Here is a 14,804-nt window from a genome sequence, read left to right as displayed (position 1 = left end):
AGCCTAGAATTCTAGAAACCTAAGATTTCAGGATGTCAGTGTCCTCAAATGTCAAAGCCAGAAGGAATCTTTGGCATCATCTATGTTGAGAGCTTTCAAATTTATTACTGAGCAGCGAAACCTTTATGCCAATCAAAATAATAGTATTTTGGTTATATTCTGCAATATTTTGATAAGTAACAACAAACACAGGACATTTGCCATGGGCTAGTGCTATTTGTAGCATTTGACATTTTTATCTCATCCTTACAACAGTCGCATGAGATAGATAATGTGAACTTTTGTGCCCATTTTACAGATGAGGAACAGAGGCACAGAGGGGTAAAAGGAGCTTCTCTCAGCTAACCAGGGGCTACACCAGAGGTACTATGCAGAAGGTCTTCATGTAAAATGGGAAAGGGTGGGTATGTTTTCACTGAAGCAAGTATTTGAGAGAGGGGACCCACATTCTCTGTCCCTCCACCCCGGGCAACCCACTTTCTGAGTTGTCCCCCAAGGCTGCTGAGACCCAAGACTGGAAAGCAGTGATCGAGGCCAGCTTCATCATTTGACAGAGGGAACCTGAGGCCTAGAGAGGGGAAGGGGCTTACTCCAGACAGTGGGCTGAGCCGGAAGCCCTTTCTCAGTCCCTCCTGGCCCGCTCTGCCCTTGGAAGAGCCCAGCAGCTAAACTTCCCCTTAGAATACTCAGCTCCCCGTCTCTCGTGGGCACAGGGATCCTCTGACCATCTGCATGGTTCTAAGGGACCAGGAGCGACCAGACATGGGGCCACCCTCTGTGTGTCCCCTCAAACAGGACTCCTCTCCCGAGAGGGCAGGCTGATGGCCAGGGAGGAAAGGGGCAGGTTCCATCTCGCTTTTCTTAGACTCTGACAGTGTTTCTCCCCAAGGAGAGGACATACCCCCACTTCCGGTCGCCTGGCCTGCCTTTCCTCTATCAGCCCTTTATTGCATGGGGCCTTGGGGCTTTCTGTCTTCAAGAGCTCCCTTTTGGTGCTTCCAGTATGTGCTCTGTGGAACCCTAGTGCCATGAGCATAAAGAAAGGGTTCCAAGTTAAGCAAGTTGGAGAAACAGTAAATAGTCACCCCCTTCCCTCTTCAGGGTGCTGAGGACACTGAGGACTCAGGGAACCAGCCCAGCTTTGTATAACTAGCCTTTCTCAGATAGGTTGGAATGCAGGACCCTCCTGCCGTGTCCAGAGTTACTGTGCCTTGGAATGGACATTAGTCATGAGGAAAGGGGACAGGGGCACTTCAAAAGGAAGGAAGGGGCCCTTCCTTTTATTTCCAGCTCTGTTGCCCTCCACACCCCCCCCCCCCGCCCCAGGCCTGTCTTCAGTCATGGGCTTGGCCCTTCCTCCCCCTCCAGGAAGCAGATGAGGAAAGCCCGGGGGGGCAGGGGGAGCTGGCCTCCTTGGCCGCAAAGAGCAGCCATTCCAGCCTGTTTTTTCCTGTTGCTGATGGCTATGGGAGCGAACGGGACCAGAGTCCCTGAGACCTGGCAGCCCGGCTGGCCTGGTGCAAGGCCCTCGAGCTGGAGCCATGGCCCTGCTGACCTCTGAGACCCTCACCCGTTCCCTGGGATGCCGGTTTGGGCAGGGAGCAGGTCTCTGCTCAGTGACCAAGGGCAGAGTCTTGTCCCCTCAGAAATGGGTCCCTTGGCCAGAGGCCTCAGGCGTCAGAGATGGTAGGAGGAGGGCTCCGGGAGTACAGTGTTCCTGGTTGGGAACCGGGGAGGGGTCTGGCTCCCAGCCTTGGCTCTTCCAGCTCTGGGATTCTGGGTAAGCCATCTTCCTAAGACTCAGTCTCTTCATTTATAAACTCCATCCATTCATTAACTTAGAAAGAGCTAGTGAGCAGCCACTCGGTGCCGGGTACTTGTAGGTACTGGGGATATAGACAAAGTCACTGCTTTGGGGGAGCTGATGTTCTGGTGGGGGTGACAGATGATAAACAGGTAAACATGTAAACACAGGTAGAATGTAGGTGGAGAGGTGCTGTGAAGCAGGGCAAGGAAAGTAACAGAGAGCTGACTAGTAGATTCTGGACCTGGGTTGTGGTCTGGGTCTCTGTAAAGGTGACATGTGAGCAGAAACAAGAGTAACAGCTGGGGGCGGTGTTCCAGGTAGAGAATGTAGCAAGTGCAAAGGCCCTGAGGTAGAGTTAGGTGTGTTTGAAACCCATTGAGATAAGTGTGGCAGGGAGTGGGGAGAGCACAGCAGGGGAGGAGGGTAAAGAGGTGTGTGTAGGGGTGTGTGTGTGTAGGTCACACAGAACCTGGTTACCCATAATAAAGGCATTTCTTCTCATCCTTTGGAGAATCAAGAGTAATGGAAAGGCCGGGCCCATTAGGTTCAGGAGATGGTCCTTATTTTAATTAGTGTCTCATTTCAACACAAATTTGTGGAACCTTCCGCCCTCCCCCCTCCTCCCATAAGCCTGGCACTGTGCTAGGGGCTTCATTCACAAAATCTGTGGGCAGCGACCCCAGAGAGAATAGGCTGGCCCAGACAGGTTGGTGTCTTGAAGGCCCACAGACACTCCGACACTCCCAGGTGCCAGAGAATCTGAGAACCAGCCTGGGCCGCAGGCAGGAGGCAGGCACGTGAACACCGCAGGTGCTGTTGGCACCAGTGGTGCTTGGCGGATAATGTTCACGCCCTGGGGACCTTCTTGCTGGGCGGCCAGGCCCGGAAGCCATTCCTACTTGCCTCCCCCGCCGCTGAGGCAGCACCTGGCTCTCCGGTGCGCAGGGGGGCGGGGGGGAGCATTTCCCAGCGATTTCCTCCTGCTTCCCTCTAGGCTAACAGGCAGCTCAGTCAGCGCTGGGAGGAGGCTCGCTCTTGGGGTGTCTGTGGAGCAGGAGGAGAGTACAGGGACTCTGGAAGGACTGAAGGACTTGGGCTCTGTGACTAACACCATGACATCAGCGTCGTCCAGGGATACTGTTCTTTTTTGGGACAAGCCCATTTAGGGCTGGTCCCTTAACCATGCTGTGCCCTTTCCCACCTCTGGGCCTTTGCACTTGCTGCATCCTCTACGTGGGACATGTGCTCTTCCTTCTGCCTAGTGCACGCACTCTGCCCCTTCACCACCCTATTTAGGTGAGGCCATCTTTCAGATCCAGCTGAATTGTCCTGTCCCCTGGGAACCTTCCCCAAACTCCCACCTGCCTCGGTCAGTGAGGGGACTCTCCTCTGGGCCCTCCTGGCCCCCCCATCCTTCCTCTCTAGAGCCCTTCCCACACCATGTCCATATATCTTGGTTTAATGCTGTATCTCCCTTAGGAACACAGAGCTCTGTGTCTCTTTATGTCCCAGTTTTATCCCTAGGACCCAGCATATAGTAGGTGCTCAAGAAATAAAGCTCTAAGCGACATGAATTGAACCTTATAGGGCAGGATGGATTGATTATGCTTTTTTTTTATAGGGGTGGAAGCTGAGGCTGCCCAGCTAGGAAGTGGCCGAGGCAGCCTGGAATCTGGGTTGCCGAGAAGAGCCCACCCTCTGCCCCACTGGCCATGTCTCTTGCTCGGGCCCTGGTGGTGACAGCCCTGTTCGGCCGTAACCCCAGCTCCATGCAGAGGGACCTTAAAGGCAGGGACCGTGTGAGGTCCACCTTGGAAAGGCCCAGGCAGAGTTCTCCGGCCAGCCTTCCCAGAGCAGGTACCCCCTCATTCCACTTGCCTCTTCCAGCAGCTCTGGGAAGGAGGCAAACCAGGCAGACTTTCTTATACCTGTTTCACCACCGAGAAACCTGAGGCGTGGAGGGAGTGTTCTCTGTTTCAGGGAGCATGGTATCTGGGCCCTCTTTTCCCTTGGGACTGGGTGTTGCGGCCTCCTCTTTAGTGATGGAGAACTGAGGCAATGTGACTCTTGCTGTGAGTTCGAGCAAGGCCTTACTTTCTCGTTCTGAACTTCATTTTCTTCTTCTGTCAGAAGGGCTAATCCCCACCTGGGGGCAGTTGGGCAGATTCATTGGTTCATTCATTTACTCTGTCTGTGTGCACGGATGTTAATTGAGCACCTAGTACGTGTCTTCTGTCTTGAAGAGGCAGCAGTGCTCAAAACAGGTGAATATCACGGCCCTCCTGCTCCTTCTGTTCCACACCAACAGAAACGGCTGGTGTGGAAGCCTGGTGCACAGAGTGGGCACTGGCTACAGTGTGCTAGAAGGGAAGGGTGCCGAGGGGCTTATCCAAGGCCACAGGGTGAGTCTGGGGCAGAGATGGCACGAGAGAGCCCAGAGTTCCGCGTTTCTGCGTTCTTATTTCTGGTGAAGGCCCTGACCAGCCCTCCATGCTCCTTCTTGGCCCTGGCTGGAATGCAGGCTTGGCAGGTTGCGGGCCTTGGGGTGGGAAGCAGGGGCCTGCTGGCTGCTGGGCCTCTAGGCTAGCAGAGTACAGAAGAAGGGGCTCTGCTTTTGAACCAGATTCCCCTTGCCTTAGCTGTGTGACCTTGGGTAGGTGGCTTCACTTCTCTGAGCTTCTTTCTTTATCTGTAAATTGGGGACGGTGGTGGGTGGTGGAGGAGCCGGTACCTGCTTGAGGGGGCTGTGCGTTTGCACGAGATAAGCCCTGTGAAAACCTGATCTCGGCACCTGCGCCCTGGAGCCCTTGCTGTGCCTCTGCCATCCTCCTTATTTGGTGGTGGTAATGGGGGGGATCGTGGTTCTTCCCGGCTAACTGGCTGGCAAAGGTCCTGCACCTTGGGAGCCTGAGTGTGGGAAGCTGGCAGGCCTCCCGTGTGGCACGGGCAGGGTAGGCATGCCAGAGGACGCTGGGGCCACCTCGTTTCCGGCCCGGCGCCCCTCTTAGCCTGCCAGGGGATTAAAGGCCTTTTGGCCTTTGTGTCGGGCTCACCCACCCCTGGCAGTTTGCACGACAAAGTGCTGCCCTGACAGATTCCTTCCCCTATGCTGTCTGCTGCCCATAGACAGGGCACTGGGTAGTCTGGGGGTAGGGCGGGCACCTTGACCCTGTATCTGGGGCCCAGGCTGTTGCAGAGCCAGGGAGCACTGGTTGTGAAGTGACCTGGGAGCCAGTATTGTAACAGAGGGGGAGGGAACTTCTCCGGGTGCGTGTCCTTCCCTGAAGACCCAGGGGCCCCGGATGGGGGAAGGGACACTGAGGCAGGGCCTGTGCTGGCAGAAGGCAGGTGTGCAGGCAGGGGCTCGCTTGTCCCCCCGCCCCCGTACAGTCTCTGGATTTCGATGCGGTGAGCTCACTCCAGCCCAGATGCCTGGAGCCTTGCCCTGGGCAGCTGCAGCTACCCTGGGGACTGCGGTGCTCAGACCTTCCTGCCCAGCTGTGGGGGTGGCGGTGGGCTCAGCCCAGGCCTGGGCTGTGGGGAGGGGGCAGTGGGTGGGCTGCCCAAGTCATCCGTGAATAATACTCCGGAGCAGCCCCAAGCCCTCTGGATCCTCCTCGGAGCCAGCAGATATCTTGAGCTTCGGCCCCAAGCTGCGTCGTCACCCACAGCCTGGGTGCCACCCTACCAGCCAGCCTGGAGCTTAGGAGGCAGGGCCAGAGCCTTCCCCCACATTCCAGACCTGGAGGCCAATCATGGGCCTGAACCCATACCCCGTGCTGCCATGCATCCCTTCTTGTCCATACCCACCCCTCACCTCTACTCTGCCCCTTGCACGCTACTCATTCTAGCACTTACTGAGCTCTTACTGTATACAGGGCATCAAGCTACGTGCCTCACATGCCTTCAGCTTCCTTTACACGGTGATCCTCTGCGAGCCTCCCTTTGCTCATCTGCCAAATGGAACTGGTCATGCACCCGAAACCCAGGGAGTCATAGGCGCTTTGGAATTCGGAAGTTTCTAGATAGGAGAACGGTTGCATAGAAGCGGTGAGAACACTCAGTGGAGTCTGGGGCAACGCCCGTCGTGAAACGCGGTCACGTTGCTGCAGCAAAACCTACAGCTCCTCACCCGGAGTGGAGTAAATAGGATGTTAATAGCTTCCTGTCAGTTTGGGTCAGGACTTGGCACTGAATGAGCTTGTTATAAACTCATTTTAAAAAAGAAAACACTCTGAGTTTTCAGAGCTCTTTGGCTTTCCCTTACTGCAGACGAGGGATCACGGCCCAGCAGCGCCGGCCCTGCCCCGGTTGCTGCGAAGAGTCACCGAGGTGGTCCACACGGTGCTGAGGCTGGGGACCGGCCTGAGAAAGCCCTCAATGGAGCCAGCCCGTTCCTGTTGTCACCTCCTCCCTGTGCCGCCGCCTTCCTTGATGTTAACAACACCAAAAACACTTATCTGCACATGTACCCTTTGCAAGGCCCACAACCCTCACTTAGGGACTTCCTGAAAAATCCCAGACCCCATATCCCGCATCTGTATCTGCACCTCCCCCTGTCCCCCAGACCTTCTCCACCTTCTGTGCCCCTCTCTAAAGGCTCCCCCTTTCCCCTCCATGCTGAGTTCTTCCCAGCTAGCCTTGGATCTGTCTTCATCCTCACTCAGGCCAGGAGAGGAAGGTCCAGCTTCCGTCCCTTGTCCCAAAGGGTCTCTGTAGGACTTGGACCTGGAGACCTGTGTGCACCCTCATCCCCACCAGGAAGGCCTGGACACAGCCCAGCCTCAGGGAGCGGTCTCCCAGAAGTTCTCCACCTGTCTGGGTCCCCCTTTCCCCTGCGTCCCCACGGGGGGGGCCACCGTGCCCACACCCCTGCTCCAAGCAATTGTTCCCAGCACACTAAAACAGTCCTTTGGCCTTGGTTTATATGAGTCAGCTGCTTCCACTTCCCCCACCAGGAACCTGCCAGGTCTGGAAAATCCCCCTCTCTGCTTGGCTCCTTCCTCTCTGGCCCAAGTCGGCCTTCTGGACCCCTCCTCTCCGGCCCCGCCATCCGGCTCCAACGCCTGCCTGAGTACTGCGTTCCTCTGGGAGGAAGCTGGGCTTTCTCATTGCCGGAGATGGACTGCAGGGCAGGAAACCTGGGTTCTATTTCTGCCTTTGACCTTGGAGCCACCAGTGGCCCTCTTGGGACGTTAGACCACTGGTAGCTCAGGCGTCCCATGGGCCATCCTGGGAGCCGGTTGGGTTGGGGATGGGAACCGACCAGCCCTGGACATCTTGATCCTGCCCCCTGCTTAGACCTCCAGGCCAGCCTGCAGGCCCAGCCTCAGCCCTGCCTCTTTCCTGGTTAACAGATGCAGAATCCAGAGATCCTGGGTCTGTCCTGGTTCTGCCTGCCACTCACCTGGGCAAGTTACATGGGAAAGCAAGGTGTTGTTCCCTCCTCTGTGAAAGGGGGCCTTTCACACCTGCTCAGCCACCTCAGGGGTCATGGTCAAGGTCCAATGACACTAAGATGGAGGAAATGCTCTGTAGACTGTGAAACAGCACTGTGGTTGAAAGGTTTTGTGGAGTCACTCTCAGTGACCTCAATTACTTCCGGCAAAAGCTTAAACATTGGAACCAAACCACCAGAGGTCAAATCCCAGCTCTGCCACCTGCTAGATTTTCAAGTAGATAACCCGACCGCTCCGTGTCCCCATCCCTACAGTGGTCTGCTTAACACCTATAACCTGGGTTCACGTTTATAAACATCCTTAAAGGAGTGCCTGGTGTATAGTAAGTGATTAATACATGTTAGCTCTTTCTGTTCCCAAGTAGACCCCAGACTTTCCAGATCTGAATCCAAGTTCCCTTCTGTGGTCAAGGCTCAGGCTCCTTTGGGCTCTTTCCGGGAGCCTCTTTCCGGTCTGGCTCCTTCTCGCCTCCCAGATGTGAAATACAGCTGCTAGAACCTTTTGATCTTTAGCTTTTCTCAAATGAAGCCTCTGCTCTTGCTGGGTTGGCTCTCGCTGCAGGCCCTGATCTGACCCGGGAAACTCGGGCCCTGGGGAGGGGCTGCAAGCAAGGGTAGGCTGGCATGTGGAAGGGCCCGTGCCCTGGAGTCCCTGGGGTGGGATGGCTTCTACCCGGGCCCGACACGCTCTGGATTCTCTTACTCCTCTCACTGCAGATGTGTGTTCCTGACATTTTTTCCAAGTCGAATCTCACTTTGCTATTTCCTCTCTGGTCCTGACACCGCCCTCCCCGCCCCCGCCGCCGCCCCCCCCCCACCCCCGCCCTCCCAGCTCCAGGCCTGAGAGAAGCTCTGGACCTTGCTCACCACCAGAGTTTCCCTTCCCAGATGGCAGTGTCTAGGGGGTGCCGGGAATCTCTGCGCCCCATGCACACCCCCGACAGCCTGGCTTGCAGAGGGAGGGGGAAAGGTGTGGCATTGACATAGAGGGAGAACCCTTCTCAGGTGGGATGTCTCTAAGCCTGCCCGTCTAACCTCTTCCATGCCCCTAGGCCAGTCTTAGCCTCACACTGCCCTTAGGTCAGCCAGGGCCTGCTCTGAACCCCCTTCCCACCCACTGGGAACACTGCCCTCTACTCACAGTCATGGAAAGAGGGAGAACCCCTCGTGGGGGATTGATCTTGCGGTTCTTAGCCAGTGAGTCAGAGTTCTCTGTGCGCACGCCACTCCATCCCTCCCTCCTGGATGAGAAGGAGCCCCGGAATCTATTTCTCACCAGCTCCTGGAGGTTCTAAAGTTCATTCCTGGATACAGACCCAGTCTGGGCCTAGGCCAGAAGTCTGCTGGCCACCTAGGACGGGGATGGGCATTTGTCTGGAGAGAGGGTGGGGAAGGAAAAGGAACCGGAGGAGGGGTTTGCCCCCTGGACGGGAGGGGAAGGGGCTCTAGGCCATGAGAATGGTAAGTCATGGGCAGTGCAGACCTTGCGCAAGACTTGGTAGCGCGGTAGATACAAAGGTGACTAAATGACCCTGCCCCCAAGTTGCTCCCAGCCTAGGAAGAGAGACTGTGTGTAGATTGCATGGGAGCAGGTAATGCCTCCAAAGCAAGTCTAGTTCAGGAAGCAGCTAGACTTGATAGGGGAGGACATTTGATCACTCACTCATTCATTCATTCATTCATTCAAGTAGTTATTCAACATGGGGCCCCTGCCTTCAGGATGTTTCCGTTCTAGTGGAGATGCAGGTGATTAGAGTGTGAGCCCAGAGTGCCCAGTACCCAGTGTGGGCACAGAGGGGACTGTGAAGGCCAAGGGTCAGGACAAAGTCTCCCAGAAGAAACTGTCTTTTTAAAAAATTTAATTTAATTTAATTTAATTTTGTCATCTTTCTTGAGGTACAAATTATATACAACAAAATGTACCCATTTTAAGTGTACAGTTCAGGGGCGCCTGGGTGGCTCAGTGGGTTAAGCCGCTGCCTTCGGCTCAGGTCATGATCTCAGGGTCCTGGGATCGAGTCCCACATTGGGCTCTTTGCTCAGCAGGGAGCCTGCTTCCTCCTCTCTCTCTCTCTGCCTGCCTCTCTGTCTACTTGTGATCTCTCTCTGTCAAATAAATAAATAAAATCTTAAAAAAAAAAAAAAAAAGTGTACAGTTCAATCACGAGAGGTATGTCCCCAGAGAACTGGCACTCCAAAAGGTTCCCTTGTGTCCTTACCCGGTCAGCCTGCCCCACCCCTGGTCCCGGGCAACTAGTGACCTGTCACTGAGGGTTAGACCATCTCTCCACTACAGCTTCATATAAGTGGAGCCCCACAGAATGTCGCCTTCTGTGTCTGGCATCTTTCCTCATGTGTGACTGAGTTCGGCTGTGTTGCTGTAAATGTCAGTAATTCATTCCTTTTTCTTACTGAACAGTTAGAGGAGGTGATGGTGAGCTGAATTTTGGAGGGTAACTTAGTCCAATAAACAAAGGGAGGAAGGGCATTCGAGCAAAGGGACCACACGAGAAAAGGCCAGAGGCTGCAGGGTCATGGGCTGGGCAAAGCTGGGGGCTGTAGGGAGGGAGAGAGACTGGCCGTCTCATTGTTTTCCTTCTCCTCCTTGGGCCTCTTTCCTGTTACCTTCACCTTGTCTAGCCAGTGAGGGCTGGGTCTGGCTTTCACAAGCCAGACCATTTCCTTCTGGCTGGTTTGGGCTCCCCAGGGAGGGCCGAGGCTAGGGCAGGGCCTGAGATACTCGCACCAGGTTCTCTGGGGCTGGACATGCATTACGGGGCCACAGAGTATCACAAATATGCACGCTGGTGCTTGGGGGCTCTGGGGTTCCCGCAGGCTCCCCCTGGGCTTGTGTTTTCCTCTACGGTATCTGATAAAACTCATTTGGAAACATCTTGATCTTATCTGAGAGGCAAGAGGCACTCACTGCCCATACCCTGACCTGAGAGAGGCAGGTGTGATGGCCGCCAGGGCCCTTCTGCTCTGGCCTGCAGGGCGCAGGGTCTCAGCACGCCCTCTGTGGAACTTGTGCTGGGCTCAGCATCAGCCTGAGGTCACACAGAGTTGACACCACGCCTGTCCTGCCCCCATCCCGCCCAGCCGCTGGACTCCACTCCCGCTGCTGGGAGCACAGATGAGCTTGTCATTGTGGCCACGAGGGCCGGAGCGGGTTGTCCAGCATGGCTGGAATGTGTTTCCTGTGGCTTGGAACTTTGGAGGCCAGACTGAGGCCAAAAGAGGTGGCCAAGATGGCCTGATGGGAAGCTGTCATTGGAGACAGCAGCCGCAGTGGGCTCCCCCTTGATTTCTGTCTCTGTCCTATCCATCCTGACCCTGGCTACCCTTCGTGCCTGTGGCCTCCCTCTTTGCTGGCTCAGGTTACCCGTTACCTGCCTGTGGTCCCCTGTCTACTGCCTGGTGTCCTGGATGACCCTTACTTTCTCGAAGGAAGACGAGTCAGTCATCACTTACCAATGTGATTTTAATGTCTATTTATATGAGGATTCTTTCAGACTCAGTGAATTTGCAGGGTTGGGCTCTGAGGCCTGTAAGGGTGAATGGGGCTTTGGGGGAAACAGAGTCAAAATGAGTAGTTCAGCCCCAGCCTGACTCTCTTAGCCAAACCACATCTGAGTAAACCACTCCACGGCTTTGGGGGTGGGACTCGGGGTCCCGCTTGAAGTGAGGAGAGGGGTCCTGGGCTTGGCGGGGGCTGGAGAACGTGACCATCGACTGTGTGCTCTCCTGCAGGTGGCCCGCGGGCTGCAGGCGTATGATGGCTTGTCTCTGCCCGAGGATGCAGAGACGGTGTCGGCGGGCCGGGCTGGCTGGAGCTACTCAGACCTCTCTGACGACGAGGACTTGCTGGCTGACGAGGCCTCTGGAGGTGAGCAGAAGGTTCTGGTGGCAGGGAGCAGAAGAGGTGAGGGGGTGGAGGCGGGGTTCTTCCCACCCGTCCTTAGAGGGGCCCTAGGAAGCTGGCCCAAGGGGGCGACTCCAGAGATGATAGCATCCTAAGCCTCATCCGGATCCTCCACTCACAACCTGTGTGACCCTGGGATGACAGCTGCTCCCCACAGCCCAGGATGATGAGGACTGACAGGGAGGTGGCAGACAAGGCACAGCAGAGGACAGTGACCGCCCCGCACTGCACCCTGGCCTGGCCTCGCCTGGTGGCCAGTGTGACCGGGCCCATCCTATCCCAGCGCGGGCAGACAGTCAGGTCCCCAGAGTGTACGGCCTTGGTCCGTGCCCTCTCCGACGGAGGCTTCTGAGTGGACTTTTCCCGGCCAGCCTCCCCAGGCATGGGGAGGAGGCGACAGTTCTCGGCTTTCATGACCTGGCACATGACATGCCGGGGCCCCGAACCGTGCCCGACACCCAGTAGATGTCCAATAAATGCCTGTTGCCACACACACCTCTCTTCTGCTTGCAGATGAGCTGGGGAGTGGGGACCTGGGCAGCGCGGACTTTCAGATGGGTAAGTTGCTAAGGGCATAGGCCCCCCTTCCTGCTCCCCACAGAAGCCCCAAAGCAGGGCTTTCCTACCACAGAGGTCCTGTCTCAGGAGCCGAGGGCCTCAAGGGCTCCGTGGGCCTGCCGTGCAGGTGGTCTCATACTTGCCCAGTGACAATCATGTGACATGACTGGCAGGTCCCCACGAGTCAGGATGTGTAGGCTGTGTGGTCGTCTGTGCCCAAGGGACAAGGCTTAGGGCCACAGGCAGAATATGTCCGGTTATAATAGGTGCTGAAAGCCAGAAATGCAGCATTCAAAGGAAAATTCTCATCTCCCAGAGCAACTCCACTGTGGGGTCCTTCCCTAGATCCCTTCTTCGGGGTGCAGAGCTGGGGACCCCAGGCGGGGTTGGCCAGGTAAGGGTGCTATTTAGCTCAGGACATTTGGGCAGGCCAACTAGGGGTGGAAGTAGCCTCACCCTGGACCCGGGAGGGACCCTGCCTTTAGGTTGGGTCACCTGCTGGGAAGCCAAGGGTTCCTGGGTTCGGGAAGAAGGCTGGGCTTGGTGGAGAGACGAGTATCAGGCCTCCATCAGCGGCTCACGCTGCCAGCACGCAGTGCACAGTGGAGCTGGGGCCAGGCCAGCACTGGGCCTCAGAGTCCCTCCTTCTTCCAACCCCAGCATTCCGGGTAGAGAAGGAACTATTGGATGGCAAAGCCCAACAGCTCTGTATGGTTCCTGCTGAGCACCCTGTAGTCAGGGCCAAGGGTGGAGCTCAGCTCAGATGGCCACAAGGCAGCCAGTGGCTCCCACAGGGGTGGGCCTTCACCTCTCCGGGGTGGTGACCCTACCTTTGGTGCATCAGGGGCATTCGTATGCCTGAGGGTTGTGTCCTACCTGGGCAAGTACAGACAGGAGGGTTGGCCCCTGTATGTCCTGGTCCTGACCATGACCTCCCAGCTCCTGGAACTCGGATCCTGCCTGAAGCTTTTCCCCATGTAGGTCCTTCTAGGGCTGTAGGAAGCCCGGGAGCTGCCTCTTGCTAAAGCGAGGCCTGTCTGCGGGGGCCCTGGTCCTGTCCCTACGTTCCATTTGGAAATGTCTGTGGCCCCTGCCGTGGGGCTGTCAACCACCACAGCTCTGAGGAGCCCATGCTAGCCTTCCTCCCCCGTGAGAGGCAGCTGCGAGGGCAGGAGGGGTCAGAGGTGGGAGAAGGGGTTGAGAATGGAGAGCAGCAGCCGGGCAGGGCCTGCTAGCCGGGCAGAGGTCTGCGCTTGTGAGTGGGTCCTATCCGTGGGAAGACACAGGGCCTCAGACCCTCCAGGCCTGGCCCTGGCATCGGCCCGCCACCCTTGGGGCAGGTCCAGGCAGCTGGGCCGAGTCTGAGGCCTGGAGTCAGCAAGTGGGTCTGTCATTCCCAGGGTCTCTGTGTGCTCACTTCAGCCTTGCCCCATGCTGGGAAGCAGGGGAAGCAAGGGCCGTCAGAGACGGGGTTACACCGGCCATGCCCCTTGCCTGGGGCCCAGCCCAGTACCCTGAAGCTGAGCCCCTGAGATGGTACCCTAGCCCACTCCCGCAGCCTCTGGCCCTGCCCCACTTTTTGCACGCCAGTACCCCAACGTGGCAGACAGCCCCTCGCTCGGACATCCCCTCTCTGGGATCCCCGCCCAGCTCCTCTCTCGTGTGTGGCCTGCTCCGACACCCCTCGGGGCCTCCTGCTCCCCTCCTCCCCTGCCTTGGCCTGTCTCTGTCCTCTTTGTTTCATCTGTGCTTTGTCCTCCTGTCTCCTTCTGTCTTTCTCCATCGCTGTCTTTCCCTCTCTCCCTTCCTTCTGTGTCTCAAACCTTGCTCTCCTTCTTCCCCTGCTTTCTCTCTGCATCCCCGTCATTCCCTTCTGTCTGTCTGTTTCTGTCTTTTCCCATCTCCATCTCTCCCTCTGGTCCCCTCTCCCTCCCTTGCTGTCCTTCCTGGCCACTCTCTCTGCAACTCTGCTCTGCAGGCCCCGGGCTACCCTCCTGTGGCTGGTGGGGAGTCTCCGCCCAGTTCAGTGAGGCCAGGGCGACCTGGGGGTGTCCCTCTGTCTCCCTCCCCATTCCTTACCACCCCCCTTCCTCCCCAGCCTCTATTTTATCACACGCAAAGTTCTGAGGGACTTTCTTTTTGAGTCTGAGGGCCTGGCCGGCCCCTGCCCAGGACATAGCCAGGCCCCATCTAAACACAGTGGGTGGGTTCCCTAAGGTTCCCCCACCCTGGGCACTGCTAGGACAGGGATGAATGCAGCCACCCCACCCCCCCCAGGAACAAGGCCCTAGAGGCTGTAGGCCACTTGTACTCCCCTCAGGACTGGCTGATTCGGGGCCCACCCAAGGGACCCAGGGGCCCTCAGGGCTGGGGTTCAGGGGCCTGGGTGTGTGGCAGAGGAGTTTCGCAGCAGGGAGTTGATGGGATCGTTGCTTTGGGGCAGGGGTGGTCCCGTGTTGTTCCCCACCCCCACCTGGGCACAGGCAGCTCCTGGCCTTCTGCTCCTCCAGCCTCTGTCTCCAAGTGAGGTGTCTGGTTCAGGTCAAGATGAGGGCCAGGAGGGAGATGGCTGGCCGGGGTGGGCACCCAGAGAGCACACCCACCCGGGGCAGCTTCACTCTCTTACAATACCCTCAGCTCTGGGGCCTGGTTCCTGGGACAGACGGGGCTTTACCTCCTGCCCTCAGCCCTCAGACGCTGGTCGTAGGGAGGCAGTTCAGGGTGGAAGAGGGAGGGTGCTCGCCCTGACCTACCCCTGGTCTGGGAGGAGGAGGCAGGGGTGGGGTCAGCCTGGAGGGTCCGCACCCTTCCCAGGGCCCAGGAGAAAGGGGCTTTGTGGAGCCCTGGCCCCCTCCCCCAGGATCCAGCACATTCCTGGGCAGAGGCCCGGCCTCCTCGCCCGCGCTGGGCCATGGGGCTGAGGCCAGGGGCTGGAGGGGCTCTCAATGGGCCTCTGTGCCTGTTCACAAGGGGCCTCTGTGGCCGAGCTCACGGCCTCCACGCTTCGACCCACAGAGCCCCACCCACCCGGCCCCCAGGAGCCCAGCCCAGCATGGTCC

The 14,804-nt window shown here is 57.5% G+C and overlaps 1 protein-coding gene across 1 annotated transcript in view; it reads left to right on the top strand.

The window, feature by feature from the left end:
• Window positions 1-14,804, top strand: part of HSPG2 (heparan sulfate proteoglycan 2) — a 98,877-nt gene that overhangs the window by 21,912 nt on the left and 62,161 nt on the right. The window contains exons 2-3 of the mRNA XM_059376567.1: window positions 11,016-11,151; window positions 11,701-11,745. Coding sequence (XP_059232550.1) covers window positions 11,016-11,151; window positions 11,701-11,745 — 181 coding nt within the window. The remainder of the gene's footprint in view (window positions 1-11,015; window positions 11,152-11,700; window positions 11,746-14,804) is intronic.

This window comes from Mustela nigripes, chromosome 14, assembly GCF_022355385.1.
Source record: "Mustela nigripes isolate SB6536 chromosome 14, MUSNIG.SB6536, whole genome shotgun sequence".
Taxonomy (NCBI): Eukaryota; Metazoa; Chordata; class Mammalia; order Carnivora; family Mustelidae; genus Mustela; species Mustela nigripes.
The sequence above is the reverse complement of the archived record's forward strand: the minus strand, read 5'-3'. Positions and strand labels throughout refer to the sequence as shown.